At 34.6% G+C, this 16573-nt stretch overlaps 1 protein-coding gene across 1 annotated transcript in view; it reads left to right on the forward strand.

Moving 5' to 3' along the window:
- Positions 1-16573, forward strand: part of MS3_00005006 (uncharacterized protein) — a 70051-nt gene continuing 53478 nt past the window's right edge. The window contains exons 1-14 of the mRNA XM_051213011.1: positions 1-30; positions 985-1552; positions 1593-1715; positions 1752-1913; positions 1947-2040; positions 2079-2128; positions 2165-2486; positions 3259-3368; positions 4416-4527; positions 6050-6140; positions 7873-8041; positions 11401-11646; positions 12363-12422; positions 15540-15661. Of these exons, the coding sequence (XP_051068946.1) occupies positions 1094-1552; positions 1593-1715; positions 1752-1913; positions 1947-2040; positions 2079-2128; positions 2165-2486; positions 3259-3368; positions 4416-4527; positions 6050-6140; positions 7873-8041; positions 11401-11646; positions 12363-12422; positions 15540-15661 (2120 nt within the window). The 5' untranslated portion in view covers positions 1-30; positions 985-1093. The remainder of the gene's footprint in view (positions 31-984; positions 1553-1592; positions 1716-1751; positions 1914-1946; positions 2041-2078; positions 2129-2164; positions 2487-3258; positions 3369-4415; positions 4528-6049; positions 6141-7872; positions 8042-11400; positions 11647-12362; positions 12423-15539; positions 15662-16573) is intronic.

Consider the following 16573-nt stretch of genomic DNA (forward strand, 5'->3'; position numbering starts at 1 on the left):
TTTTTTGGGTTTCTGACCGCTACTCGCAAAGTTAGTTACGTTCGTTATAAAGAACTAATTGTGGTCATGATTTATTATTACACCTAAGTCTTTATGTTCTTGAAGGCATGGGAGAGGTTTACCATCAATGATAACGATAGTCATTGCATCCTTATCCACGTCAGGAGTAATTAATATCTCACATCGTCTTTTCTTTTTTCACTTCAGTCGCACCTTAGTACGATATTGACTGTCTTAAAAAGCGCTTAAGCGGTGTTCATCAAACTGCATGTATTCAATTTACTCAACAGTTTCAGTTTCAAAAAGACAGGAGGCTTGATGGCCTGACTGATAGTTGTATGGGTAAAACCCACTGAATTTGTTTTCAGTGCTACATTTTCAAATTTGTAGCTTCAGGAATTGCTGTTGATGTTTTCAAATGCATTGAGAGTTGAATACTGGCTGTTTCCGTCCTCAACTAACTTGTCTTACCCTTCATTTCCATTTTTTATGAATGATTAATTATAAGTTACGTTAACCTCGCAAGTCAGAGCCAGCTGGCAGACGTTATGAATGCACAAATAGATTTCATTTCTGACGTTTCTGTGTAAACGAGTATAACTACTGAGGGAACGACGCAGTTAAAGTAATTGATAGCATCTATACTTATGATCAATGTTTAGCGATATGCTGAGTGTTGTAATCACACTACGTTGTATTTAAGATATTTATATTTCATACAAACATTCAAAGTATATTTTGCTTATGTCTATAAAATTTTCACGAATGGATACTTCCTAAAAAGGAAACTGATCAAAGGTTGTAGTATACCGTCAACCAATAAGGGAATTCTCGGTTTTCTCTTTTTAGGATTTTTACCGGTGGTTTGGGTGGAAATATCTCGATCAGCATGTTTGGGTTTCAAAAAGCGTATTTTCTTAGGGCTTGTTTATTGAATATATACTATGTTTTCGTCAATTTTACTCTCTTTATTGTTCTTTTCAGAATCTGCCTTACTGGGTTCCTGTAAATTTTCGTGGTTTCCCATCATTTTCAGTTAATATTAATTAGTTCCTAGCAAAGATTATATTACAATCCAATGCACTTGTAATTTATGAGAATGGATCATGATTCTGGACATCTTAAAGGACCTTCTTCATTGTTATCACCTGTATATTTGGAAGGAAAGGATTTAGTGAAAAACAAACTTTTAGATGAACGTTTCACTAAAACTTCCTCAGTTTCCAATACACTTTCTTCGCTCTCATTAGATAACAAATCATTAAAATCATCCATCAGTCTATCATATACAGGTTCAGTCCTACATTGTGATCACGAAGTAACAGTCAGACCTAATGATAAGCATCATGAGGAGAAAAAAACAAGTGTTCCAAGTTCACTTGAATCAACTCCTATCGACTGGTTAAACGACGCTATAATCAAAATTTCAGATACTAGTTTTCAAAATATACTAGAATGTACGGTTGATGATTCTATGAAAAGCAATTCTATTCATAATACATTTGGTAATTTACTGACATACGAACGCAGAGATACCTACAAACAGCTGAAAGTATGTGATTATACATTATTTAATGTATTCAAACTTGCAGCTAGAGTTAATTAGCTGCATATCCTCCTCTATAGTCGATGGCAGTCCATCTAAAGAAAAGAAAATTGTTTTGGGACAATCAATTCACTCTTGTATTGATAAAGATCCAGAATTTATACTTAAAGTACTTTATACATTTTTAAGAAACGTTAGATTTTAGGCAGCTTTGTATTGCCGTAGAGAGTTGAATATACGTACAACAACTAATATGTTAATAGCTGTTGCTAGCTGTAATGAGCGGTCTCGATGTTTTATTAAGAAGTACTTTTCTTCTTGTATTCGCACACCGTCAGACTGGATAGAGGTTGCCGAATACTATGCAGTAAGTTCGAAAAATGTAATAATCTCTTTAAAGATGATAAGTGGCAATCCAAGTTTGAAAGGTATGCCAAAAGTCTTACGGAATAGTATGACATCAAAGTTCCTTGAATTTGATCAGTACCAACTTGGTAAGATGAGTTTCTATTTGCTAAATTTACTTTAACAGCTAAACATTCCAAACCCAGAGCAAGAGCTAATCGTTCAAAGAAATCGAAGGTAATTCGTTGTTTATTGATTTGTGATCTTCCTTAGGCTCTGAAAAGAATCCAAAATGGTGTAGTAGTCAGTACGGATATCGATGCCATTATATATAGATTGGCACACTCACCTCGTATATATTTTACAATAAAGGGGCTTATTCGTAGATTGCATATATCAAGGCCCAAGTTCAACGTTATGTGCGTTCTGGGAAAACCTTACCCATCGGATAGTACTGATTTTATTCGTATGGGACTGGAAGGAGATTGGGATTCATCCAAAGCAGGTACACGTATGAAGTTTCCTATTCCTGTCACATGGGAAAGAGAATTATCAGTCAATGGAAACAATTCAGATTCTTGGTCGAAACTTATAAGTAAGTTCCATAGTATGTTGAATATTTTTAGTACCTTGGGGAAAAACATAAAAAAACAACTCAAGAGTAGTCTTGGTTTTTATCGGTAGTGTTGTTGCATCCAGAAAAATAGCATTTATCTAATCATTGCATACTGATTGATGTAATACACGATTGCAGAGTTACCCAGTTTAGTCTTTTATGAGTGAAAAATTTGCTAATAAGTATTCTAAATAATCATGCTACTAATATGCTTCCCATTCTACGCATTTTTGTTGTTGAATCGTTGGCATCTAAACAATAGTAATAAATATAATGTCGATCATATTTCAAGTACACTTCTATGAACTTAAATTTAAGGTACGCTTTCGGCATGTCTGTAGATACTATTTATTTGTATAAACTGAAGCATGACAACATCGAAATTCCTCCATTATATTTTGCATTGTCACAAATAATATGATTTAGGTGTGATAACATTTTAATCATTTGAGTTAATTTACGTCGAATCGTTCATTGACCAATGTATGTTTTTCCTCTCTAACTTTACACTTAATTCCAGTTGTGTTCGGTTTCGTGCATTTTTCCACAATCATCAAGATATAAAATCAAGTGGTGTATGACTTTGTCTTAAAATTGGTTCACATTAACTGTAGTTTAAACAGTGTTAACAATAATTTGACCTATAATCTTCCCACTTTTGAGTTAACCATCTATTTCATTTGGTGTATCTGTATGATTGTATATTAAAATACATGGTATTTTATAAATTAACTTTTATTAACTATCATAGCTTTAAACAAAGTCCCACACATGGCGATGTTAAGAAATCTGCGCAATATTTTGATGTCCGGTATTCAAGATGGTCTTCATGAGATAGTCTTAAAGAGGCTTACAGATCCTGTAAGTGTTTTTTTATTATTTTAATCTTGTGTTTTACAACAGATTCTCGCATTGTTTCTTTCTAATCACGCAACATGACAGTTATTATTCTATAAAAAGCGTCTGTTTATCATAGACAGAATGAATTGACTGATGTGGTACTTGGCCAGTTGTTATATATGAGGGTAGATTTTATCTCAAAACAGTAAATTTCATACTGTAGCAAAAAAGTTTTATTTAGGACTGTCGGCCAGCTATCTCTATCTTTTAAAACAATATTAAGTTATTAGTGAGTGCATTATTAACGTCATTGTTATTACTAACTCATCAGCTAGGTACAGGTTGGTACACTCGATTTAGAATTAGATTTCGAGTGTGACCCAGTGATATTATTAATCATTTGCTCAGCTTGAAGTTGGTAGGTTGGCTTTCGAAAAAATGACTTCGTGACCAAAAGTAGAGTGTTCAGTTGACTGATTCACCGCTCCGTTGTTGTCAATTATAACACTGCAGCACCCTACTAATAATGCTTACTGATCATTTGTGCATCTTTTTGCACAAAATTGTTTACTTTTTTGGGCGACGAGTTGAAAAAATATCCTGAAAACTTAATAAGTGTCATCACATTGGTTAGGTTCTGTCAGTAGGTTAATTGTAAACAGCATAGGATCTAGTACAATTGTGTACATTGATACAAATCGTCACACTATACATAACGAAATAAAGACAGGGAAACAGATGGAATAAGTTAGCAAGATGATCAGCAAAGTTTGGGATATAATAGTAATTATCATTTGAATATAGAAATCTAAAAACAAAAGATGGATAGTTTGAGAGGGAAGAATGAAATTGAACTATGTGGAACAATATAAATCTTATGATTTAGAGGTAGATACAGAATGAACTCTTGAACCAAATCATTCGTTTTCTGTGATCAAGTCTCTGGTTTTTACATTGTTCTCATCGGAAAGCAAATTATGTTGAATAATGTATAATTTCAGTTTTTATCATAGTCACTAAATCCAACAAAAATTAGTATATTTTCTGTTCTTTTTTAAATGCCTAAAGCGTATTATTATAGAAGGGAAGCAGTTTCCGTTCCGTTATTTCTCGGCTTTTGATACTATTGATAAACTTGAACGCAGATTTCGTTTTCAACGATTTTTATCCCTTACCTCAGGTAAGTAATGAATAATGTTTTTTTCAGAGTGCAAATCTAGGTTAGTCAACCTTTTTTAAATGAGTATATGATTATACTCAAATATCGGTAAATATTTTGAAACTTTACTTTCGAGTTCATTTGTATTAGTTATTTGGATCCCATTGCACAAGTTAGTGGTTATCTGAACTTAGTAGCTAGGTGGATAACTCGACAGCGTTTGGAGTGAATGGTACTGGGTTCAAGCCCAGTAGTAAACATCAACTTGAGGATGCAGGTACATCCATCTAACAAACCGCAAGGAGGACGAAACATGTGCCATGGATTCCACTGCTAATATTTATTTTCGAGGGTTTTTAAAGTTATCTATTTGTTAAGCGATGATTTAGTGGATAAGGCGCTCAACGTTCAGTCACTAAATTCCAGGTTCACACTCTGCTTCAGCTACTTTGATAGTAGCATCATTAGCTTCCACATTTTTAGTGTGGATCATACCCGAATACCTGATAGATAAGTTAATTTACGTATTGCATAGCTGTATTTACGTGATTAAAACATCCCGTCACTGGTTCGGACTCCACCCAACGTAATTTAATTTTGAATGACAGCTAGCATCACTAATGTTTAAACAAACAAGGGAAGCAGATAAACTCGTACTTAACAACTGTGTTATATCAGAATACGTACCTATGTGACTTTTTGTATTTGAATTACAATAAGCTGGTAATTGCGTTCTAAATCCCTTGTACGTCACTTATTTTCCGTCCTAATTTTAGCGAATGTAGTTTAGAATGTTTATTACTAGATAGCTTATGAAATAGATGAGTGTTCTACGTGTTTTGACAATTTTCAACCTTATCAATTTAGGTTATATCGGATTCACCGTGAAAAGTTACATTATCATTAAAAGTGATTTTCCTTTTAAAGCTTCTCGATTACATTCAATTGTAGTCTTTAACATTAATATCTTATTACATATACTGAATTGATTAAATCCACTGTATAAGTTAGAGCATGCCAGCTGATTAACAATTCGTATCGGTTTAGTGGTTAAACCATTCGGCTTACAGCTACTTGGCCACTAGCTCGAACCTTATGTCACCTATTTCAGTATACCACCGCGATAGTACTACTGGCTATCATACAACTAAAGTATGGTTCAAAGCCAAATGCATAAAGCTTGTGTGCTTGTGAAATGTAGTTACATTGTGTGTTGTTTTGTGACTGTCTCCCATGTGTGCTGTACATGGTATATGGATGTTTATCAACTTTAGTGTATCTACACGACTGTATTTGCATGCATGTCCATTGCTTTTATCTAGTTGGTACAATATATTATTCTGATATTTTGAAAACACTGTTGAATTATATCATATTGTAATTTTTTCGTCGTTCAGTGATTCAGTTATTAAAGTCATTGTATAGAATTGAAGTAAGAAATTTAACATAACGGGAACCCCTATGGGTTCCCACTATTATTATTATTCTTCACTGTAATATTGTTTATTTAAAAAACAACAACTTTGTTTTACTGTTCTCACAGCTAAAGAATTATTGAAACGTAGGAAACATACACCTAGGTTATTGAAAAAATTGGAATGGTTATTGAAACGCATAAAATTTGCAGACAAACAGTAAGATTTCAGTTTAGATTTTTTATGATAAGAAATCTCTTGTTTGTTGTACTTCTAATTAAAAGTTTTTTAAAGTTTCAATCAGCCTTTTAACAAAAGGTATTGTATTCGTCGATTTTCACTGTATTGTATGTTATTTGTTTTGCTTTTTTGCGATAACAAGTATTTATTGATTGAAGTAATATGTGCATTCTAGTAAGCCAAAGTACATTACCATGGAAAATATTCTGTTAGATGATTAGAGTTAGTCAACTACGAACCTATCTTCCGTGCTAGTCAACAAAAATCAGGTGATTGATACTTCATATATGATTCAAATTTGCTTCGATCAGTGTAGCAATCAAAGAGAAAGCCACCAAATTACCTTGGAAGGAAGCATCTGTTCCTCTAATACTGAACATAGGTCTTGGTTTTGGGTGTATACAAACATAAATACTATATTTTGAGGCTTCCTGTCGATCACCATTGAATAGTTAACATTAGACACAGTGTAGCGCTATATTGAATCAATTAAACTTGATCAAAAGTTGATCAGGAATGTGGACTAGACATAAGAAAACTTAGCTTTATAGAAAACTCTTTTCATGTGATTTCGTTTTGAAGTTCAAGTAAGCCTATTATCGGATATTGAATCTTTCTGTAAAATGTTAGTATTTAATGTTTCCAGTCAACATTTTAAACTCATGTCCATTAATTGAAAGATCATTGCTAATGAATGTGTTAATATAAAAATTTTGTTCACTTCTCTACCTTCCATCTGTTGTATTTGTTAATGTGTTATAATCTCTTTCTCACGGTTATAACCCAGCTATTCCTATTGCTTAGTATTCTTGGACACCAAATCACTCGACAAGACCCCAAATCAGAACACAGTTGAACAGGAAAGAGATTATATTCCAAATAACAAGGTTAGATGGAAGCAAGAAGCAAGTAAGAAGCACAATAGGGAAAACGTTAGTATATTTATAGTTTCTACATGAGAAGATTCTAGAGTATTCTCCAAGTATCGACTAGTACCGACTGGATAAGACTTAGCTAATTAGAGTGCACCAAAGCAATCGTGCATTGAGCATGCTTTAATCCAGTCTATGTCCCGCTAACACAATGCTTTATTTCTTTCGATTTATTTATAGAGTTTCAGTTGATAGTCAAAAAATTCCATAGTATTCTTTCTTGTGATTGTCAATCACTTGACTAATAATGATGATTATAATTTATAGTACGGTAAATCCAGCACAAAACGCAACTAACAGCATTTAAACTGTAATTTACAAAAGTTTTAAAAAAGATTTTTGGTATCATCATCTACTCATGGTGTTAATTTAAGAGTTAATTAGTCAGTGAGTTCTAAGCAATATTGAACTTGGCATATACATGAATCAGTCTAAGATATTTCACAATATATGTGCACACAGCAAGATCAAATTATGAAGATGAACACTAAAGTAGCAGTATCAGTAGTATCATTGACATCAGTGTTAGTGATAAGATTAAGCATTAAAAAATGTGATTGGAGAATAAAGAATAAATTTACGTGATAGCAAGTATGAAATATTTTTGAAATTCATAATCTAAGGATAAACAAAATATGAATAAATTTACTCCATTCCTTGATTTTGGATCATATTAAACAACGTCTTCAATCATTCGACCCAAATTATCGTTATTTTAATATATGAATTATTTGCCTAAAACATAATATTTTTATTTTATGTATTTGTGTTGTAAAAAGGTATCGCCGTTACGATCTCAATACTTTGGACCGATATAAAAATGCATTAAGTACCGCTTTAGAATTATCAATGAAGCATAATTTGCCACCAATATGTGGTTCAACATTAATTATATGTTCTACTAGTAAATATGTCAATCCTTCTAAACATAGATTATCAAAATCTTATGTAAGTAAATTTATTCCCATTAGATTAGTTATATATTCATTCTTTATTCACATCGATTGATCCTAATGTTTTGGATTCTGCATAAAATTTTGTTTTTTGTTATTTCTTATTTTCATAATTGAAGTTTTTTTTATCAGTCTGCGTTTACATGAGTGCACTGTCAGTGGGTGCCTCAATGTTACTTATAGTTATAAGCCTTATTATATATTCGTATTGTTGAATGGAGATGTAGTGGGTGTTACTCACAAGATTGTATGTAATATGTAGCGGAACGTGGTGTCGAAGTTTCAACAGTTGTTAGACGGAATGTAGAGTGATAATAGAAGTTGATGCAAATTATTGAATTTTTAAATATCAATATGGTTATGGTACAGTCACGTATGAATTGTATCACACCCGTTTTACAATTTAGTCGTTATTCAGTTTCAGCAGCTTAATAGGTAACGCTTTAGGGTGTAAAGCGATAGGTGCTAAGCTCGAATTTCAGTGTGAAAGTCATCATTAGGATGCAGGTATATCTATCTAACATGTCTGTTTTCGAATGAAACATCAGTGCCAGGATCCACTGCTAACCACTATCCTAAAATCCGATAACGTATGGCCTGTAGTACACCGAAGATTAGTGTACTGTGTTCTACCAGTTCGATTCAATGACCAATTGTTGCTTCCCAATACTTACTCAACAAGCTATGGACAGTAAACGAACCAAACAAACGTGGGAAGTTTTTATATGACTAAACAAGCCAAATGCTTATAGGATATTGTACTGTTTCGTGCGGGTATATGCGCATGGGTAGGAAATTTATTCACGATAGCTTGCTGATTCTAGGATTTCCAACTTACCATGTTCCCATGGGGCATCATAAGATCTGCCTGATCTTTCAGCAATTTGTGAATTGTTTAGGCTCATTCAACTTGTGGACTTTGATCATGTATATGTAGAAAGTATAATCCATAGGACTATTGTGCGATCTGGGTTTGCTTATCAAAACAATTAACTTCCAATCGCACCCTATCTAGTTTGGTTTATAGAGTTATGTATTTTCGATAATTTTAACGTCAAAGCTGTGAAATTCGTTAGGAAAGGTAAGGTTTCGTCCACAACCGTTTGATTAATTGTTGTGATCGATGTTATTACTAATTAGGTCGTAAAGTTTGTGATTTTTTGATATGTGGCTACTACCAACGGAAAGAAGGAGAATACTTTACTACTTTATTCTCTATTCTCAATCGTATTCTAAAAAATCTATACATTGAAAAACTGATCTTCGCTAAGTTGTATCTTGGTAATATTTAACAAACTCTACCACATTTTGTAAAGGTTGGTATTACTTAATTATTCGTATGTTTATAAATTTTGCAACCGATATGTTATGAAAGGGAATTACTTCGACAGTTTAATGTCTAGCATCACGAGCTTTAAATCATCTACTGAAGGCTTTGTAACCAATAGAATTCAATATATTGTTATTGGAAAAATCAAAACTCTACTGAATGTCTTTTTGTCCTGTAACAGTTTTATTTACAGTTTATTTATCAAATTATCATTGTGGTGAATGAGAACTCAGGTTAGATAAAGCGACTTAATGAAAAATTACAAAGTGCTTTCATAAAATACAATAACCATACATTAAATACATTATTTGCACATCTTCCTTCAGTTATCCCTTACATGATTCAGGATTCTTTCAATTCTGTTGTTGTTACGATTGCTCTCAGTTTACCTTCCTGTTATCTTCAATTTGATCTTCTCAATCTTCTGCTTCCAGGCCTTCCACTTTTGATTGGTGTTATATGCTACTTATATCTGTCAACATAAGTAGCACACACAACACTCGTCCTCCCTTTAAATGAAAGTCACTCTTTCGGTCGTTCTGTTCGCCGTGGCGCTTTTTTCTTTGCCTCAATTTGTACCACCTCCCACCGAAATGTAGAGTCTGCCGGTGTGCTGTTCTCTGTAGCTATGTCGACCTGCCGGGCTATCTAAATCCTATGTCCTTCAGCAGCCGGATGTGCCACATTTCTCCGTCGACAGCGACTACTACAGCCAACGCCGCCTCTCCAGAGTATTCCGCTTGAAGTCACCTTCCTGCACCAGACCGCACCGACTAGGGACTCTACATCCAGCCCCGTAATAGCGTCTACAGAACTACACCCTCTCCTCCTCTCTTCTGGTAGCGACACCAAATGTAGTGAACGAGAACTTGGGTGAGGAAAACCAACTTATTGTTTAATGCGAAATTACGCAATGGCTTAGTAAGATATGAAAATCATATATTAACTACATTATTTACACATCTTCACATACTCCATTATTCCTCTAATTTTGTTGTTATTTTGGTTCCTCTTCGATTTTCTTTCTGTTCTCTTCACTTCGGTCTTCTGCTCTCAGGCATTTCACTTCCGTTTGAGGCTACATACTACCTATATCTGTCAGCATAAGTCGCATATACCACATCATGATGTTTGTGATACATAGGCATCTCTTTAAATATCACCTCAATGTATATAGGTAATAGATAACATTGGTAATTTATTAGTGTGATGTATGCTACTTACATTGACAGATATAGGTAGCATATAACACCAATCAAAAGTGGAAGGCCTGGAAGCAGAAGATTGAGAAGATCAAATTGAAGATAACAGGAAGGTAAACTGAGAGCAATCGTAACAACAACAGAATTGAAAGAATCCTGAATCATGTAAGGGATAACTGAAGGAAGATGTGCAAATAATGTATTTAATGTATGGTTATTGTATTTTATGAAAGCACTTTGTAATTTTTCATTAGACAATAAATTGGTTATTTCCACCAAGTCTTCGTTCACTACAATAGCTTGGAAACAGTGATTTCGTAGTGAAAAGCTGAACTGAAAACTACTGGATTTCAACTTTGATCTACTCCATTTATTTCAGTGTGAGTGACGGGATAGTATGCTTTGCCCTCATATGAAACGTATGACCCAATGCTTACCATATAAGTTTCTATTAAGTTGTTAGCGGGATATAGATTAAATTAAATCATGTTCCTTGAATGATTGTGTTGGGGCATACAGATTGGTCGTTTATTAGTCAATCAGCTCTAGCGAATACTTGGAGAATACTCTGGAATGTTGTGTAAAATTATACATATACAACGTTTTTCTTATTGTCATTCCTACTTTTATCCAACCTGTTTTATTTAGAATATAATTACGTTCCTGTTCAGTTGTGTGCTTTTTTGTGGAATTGTCGAGTAGTGTCCCAAGCGATAAGAGTAGCTAGGCCGTAATAAGAGAGATCATAACACCAGTAATAACAAACTAATTTCGATCTTAAAAAATGTGTCTTTTACTAGTCATTATTTATTTTCTTAACAGATGAAAATTCTAGGTTTCCTTCTTGGCGCGATGTGTACGTCGATGTGTGAAACACCTACAACCTACGTTACAGTTGATGATCAATATAATTTAACCCCAATTGAAGTTGTATTCAGAAAAAAACAGACTTTAGATGATGATGGTAAAAATCCACATTTATACGACTCGAAACATAACGAATCTCTATATAAACATAAAAATATGGGCATTCTAGAAAGAACAAAGCAAATGTATGAAACACGTGGTGTAAGTTTCAAATTTTGTGCTTCGATGTTATTTCCCAAATGTGTGTGTTGAAATAAATTTCGTTGTTTGTTTTTGGTTAAGAAAAAAGTGAGCTCACAAACGGTTTATATTATATGAGTCGTTTCGATCACTTAGTTGCTTTCGCAGTTACTTTTATCAGTTTTCAGCAAGTTGACTTAGATGTTATATTGGGACTGTTTTACTTACAGTGAAACTACAGAGTGATTCGAGTAAACGACTCAGTAAGCATAACCACCAGTAATGCCGATTCACATCTAATGTATTATTCCTAATTCTCCTCCTCCGAGCTCAAAATTACGGCGAAGATAAATAAGAGCCAAGAATATATTTACTTCTGTTATCGATTATAATGTAGTTGGGGAATAAGTAGGTATTCATAAATTTTCATTGTGATCACGAACCAACATAAGTTAGATAATCACTGAAAAATAGGGAGTACTAGACTGTTGTTTCGTCCTGGCGTGGGACTCTTCAGTAATGCGCATATTAATTCGATATGATCTTGATAGTCAATTGTTTTTTCAAAGTGATTTCATGGTTTGGGATTTTACCTTCTGCATACAGTTTAATAAGATTCAAAATATGTATATGTAGAAAAGTATGTTACTTTGTTGTTAGCCCGTTTTCTTTTCTTTTCCTACAAAAAAGATGTTAGTACAATGAGTTTTAAAATTATCTTCTCTTTTGTTTACCAGTCACTTATATCTGCTCCAGTTACGACAGTTTTTGAGAAACTCTGTGCTTATCGGAAACAGGTACGTACACCTATTTAATGACGAATACTTTTTAAAACATTTCATTTGATATCTGACTGAAATATAAAATGGAATTATTTTCATTCTTAACTTACAAGGCAGAATGTAAATTTATTTCTTTTTTTCCTCTTAACAGAGATACATTATGCAAGAGGAAATGATCTAACAGTTATCAGTATAAACTTCAGATGATTGAGTGTAATAGTTAACTTATACGTATTTATTTCTTCAATCATTTTGTTCTTATTAAAAAGAAAGAATAGTTGAAATCATGAGTCAGTTGAAGCTAGAACAACATATAAAACCTGGAAGCACTGGACGGTAGTTTCGTCCTAGTATGGGATTCCTCAGCAGTGCGCATCCACGATCCCGCTCCCCGCGAGATTCGAACCCAGCACCTATCAGTTTCGTGCGCGAGCGCTTAATTAATAAACCACTGAGCAGGCATCCAACGGTGTTAATGTCTAACTTCAACTAATCCACGAAATTGAGCGACACATCCACCATTGTCATCAGTGAGTTACTATCTCACAACTGACCCGGTTGAACTCCACTGGTCACTGCTTCTCACTGGAACTCCGGGATATACCTCTTGAAGCCAGTCACTAGTGAGCATATGTTAATTAGTATCAGAATGGGTTTTGTGGAGATTGTAGTAACTCACTGATGACAATGGTGGATGTGTCACTCAATTTCGTGGATTAGTTGAAGTTAGACATTAACACCGTTGGGTGCCGGCTCAGTGGTCTAGTTGATTAAGCGCCCGGCGCGAGACTGATGTGTCCTGGTTCGAACCCCGCGAGGCGGGGTCGTGGATGTGCACTGCTGAGGAGTCCCACGATAGGACGAAACTGCCGACCAGTGCTTCCATGGTTGTCTAGCTTCAATTGACTCATGATCTCAACTGTTGAAATTACTACAATCTCCACAAACTCTTTTCTGATAATAATAATATTGTTGTGTGGATATAATATGTAATAAGGGGGGGTTATCAAGGTAATTATGATAAACGAATTGGGAATGATGGATGTGAAGATTAGGATAGAGGTAATAAAAAGAAGGAAGGGGTTTATAATATTCAGTTTAGGTATCAGGTGATCCAGTTGTAGGTCAAGGTAAACATAGAGGCTGGATATACCTTTTCTGGATACATAATTTTGGTTTTCTGGAGTCGATCCAGGTGGCTTCAGCTGTTTAGAGTAATCGTAGTTTAGCTCCTTGAGGTAGATATTTTGGAAATTGATATCAAACAGAGAAAGCTTCCTCTCTTTTAATACATGCTTTATTTTGGCTTTTGTAAAATATCATAATTATGGAGAGCCTGATGATGAAGTTATTGAAGAAAATTGTTCGCTCAAATATTCTTTACTTTTGAATATTCTATGAAGATTTTTATTCTAATTAGTTGAATGTTCAATCCTAAATTTTTGAAGCTATGCATTTAAATCTCTATTCAGCATTATTTCTTTATCAATTTAAATCAGTTGTTCTCATTCTACACTACCATAGATTTGTTACTTTTACGTGTTTTGTTCACATTGTTACAGCTTTGTTCTGTTTAGTGTTCTCCAAGGTCATTGACATGTGCTTGTACAATTATGACGTAACATGATGATAATATTGTTATAAAAGTGACATGTCACCCATAAGTTTATCAAATTGAATCGAAACATAAGAGATTACGTGTTGTTCACATGTGGTGTATGCTACTTATGTCTGTTGACTTAAGTTTTATTTAACACCAATCAGAAGTGGAATGCATGGCAGCAGAAAGCTAAGAAGATCGAATTGAAGAAAACTGTAAGGGGAATGAAAAGTAATTGTGAATTGGAAGTATGATACAGAATTTAAAGGAAAATTGATGAAATATTTGCAATTGAAGTCTTTTATGTATGGTTCTCATATTTTACGAAGATATTGTGTAATTTTATGGTATACGGTAAATTGGTTGTCCCCACCTGAGTTCTCGATCACTACACATAGTGATCAGTGTTTAGGAAATATCAAATATTACTTTGAAAATTATCCAATGCGATTATTCGTGACCCCATTGGATTCCTTAGGTTTTCAATACATTCATCGGTTAATCATCTCCAAGTCAGTGGTTCACTAAATGATTTGTTTATTCTGAGGATTTTTTTCATACTTTTCAATCGATCTCCAGCACGTGTGATTTGTGCAATGTTTTACCTTGTTCATTATTTGAACTATAGATTAGATGGAGATGTTAATTTACCAGGTTTTACCGTTGTAAACGAACTTTCATTATAGTTTCTACCTATTTTCAATTGATTATTCTTCAATTTTTATTTGTATGCGTCCGTTGATTATCATACATTTAACATACAATTATCAGAATGGGTTTTGTGGAGAGTTTTAGAAATTTCACAGGTTGAAATCATGAGTCAGTTGAAGCTAGACCACCATTGAAAACCTGGAAGCACTGGACGGCCGTTTCGTCCTGGTATGGGACTCCTCAGCAGTGCGCATCCACGATCCCGCACCACGCGGGGCTCGAACCCAGGACCTACTGGCTTCGCGCGCGAGCACTTAACCACTGACTCATGATTTCAACCTGTGAAATTTCTAAAACTCTCCACAAAGCCCATTCTGATAATAATCAACTGCTCATTAGTGACTGACTTCAAGAAAAACTCCTGGAGTTCTAGTGAGAAGCCGTTACCAGTGGAGTTCAACTGGTCTGTTGTGAGATAACAACTCACTGAAGACAATGGTGTACGGTGGCGCAACTTCGTGGATTGGTTGAAGTTAGACATTAACACCGTTGGATGCCGGCTCAGTGGTCTAGTGGTTAAGTGCTCGCGCGCGAAGCCAGTAGGTCCTGGGTTCGAGCCCCGCGCGGTGCGGGATCGTGGATGCGCACTGCTGATGAGTCCCATACCAGGACGAAACGGCCGTCCAGTGCTTCCGGGTTTTCAATGGTGGTCTAGCTTCAACTGACTCATGATTTCAACCTGTGAAATAACATACAATTATTTGAAGATTTTATTTGCATACCTTGATTTTTCGTTAGATTTATACTCCTTTCCAATAATCGGTATTTTGTTTACCTACATGTTATATATTGGTTAATGGTTTGCGGATTTTTTGTTTCAGTTTGATAAAATTGTTATCTTTGGTGATTGTCATAAGGAAATTGTTGATTATGTTATAAATTATCGGACATACATTGGACCATTGAAAGCAATCTGGGGAAATTTAAGTGGTGAAGACATATGGTAAGTGTTCATTACTTGGTATTTGATTTACGTAGTTAGTTATTGTAATTTCATGAGATAAGTATTTTTATCATTGACCTTTAAAACACGTGTACAATTGTGAATAACCTTGTTTAACAGTGAATTCCTTCATTATTTATTCATTTCATTCCCATAAAACATGGTACAACTGGGTATAAAGAGTAGCATACACCATAGAATTCATAATTTTTATGTGTAAGCTGGGACACTTCTCAGGCCCCAAACTGAAACTGGTGGTTTTCTTAGTGCTACGTTTGGAGAGATTACGAGATCACCTAAATCGGCGAACGGAACGAAGGCTCAGCGACACATTGGCAAGATAAGCTAACCATTCCGATGCGTCCCAGACCAACTAACTAGAGGTAAAAGTTCAGGTTCAGATGAGGGAAAGTATATTCCACAACTCAAGCGTATATATACAGCATAAAAATGTCTTTGGGAAACGTCACAAAATGACATACTAAAAGAGACAACGAACCAATGACATTTAGGATCCTTGCAAATGGGAGAAATAATCTAAAGTTAAAAATGAGCGCTTCTGGCGCGAAAACGAGAAATTCGAATTTCTAAAATTACAAAATTACAAAATCTTGACGTTTACCAAGCGAGTTTTGGGGACCTAGCAGGTTGTCGAGCTTTTGACCCAAAGATTTAACCTGAAAGGTAATGGTGCGACATCAAGCGTTACCGTTCCGTGGTATCCGAGGATCATGATAAGTTAGTATATTATTCGTCCCCTCAAAATCATAGGACTCATGTAACCTATTTGTTTGGAATCAGGGTTTGTTAACTTCTCTAGATGAATCCTATGTATCCAGCCTAATACTTCAAGCTCAGACGTTTTATTTTTTACCTTACTTTGGCGAGGAACATCCCTTACATATGTAGGCA

This window comes from Schistosoma haematobium, chromosome 3 (assembly GCF_000699445.3).
Source record: "Schistosoma haematobium chromosome 3, whole genome shotgun sequence".
NCBI lineage: Eukaryota > Metazoa > Platyhelminthes > Trematoda > Strigeidida > Schistosomatidae > Schistosoma > Schistosoma haematobium.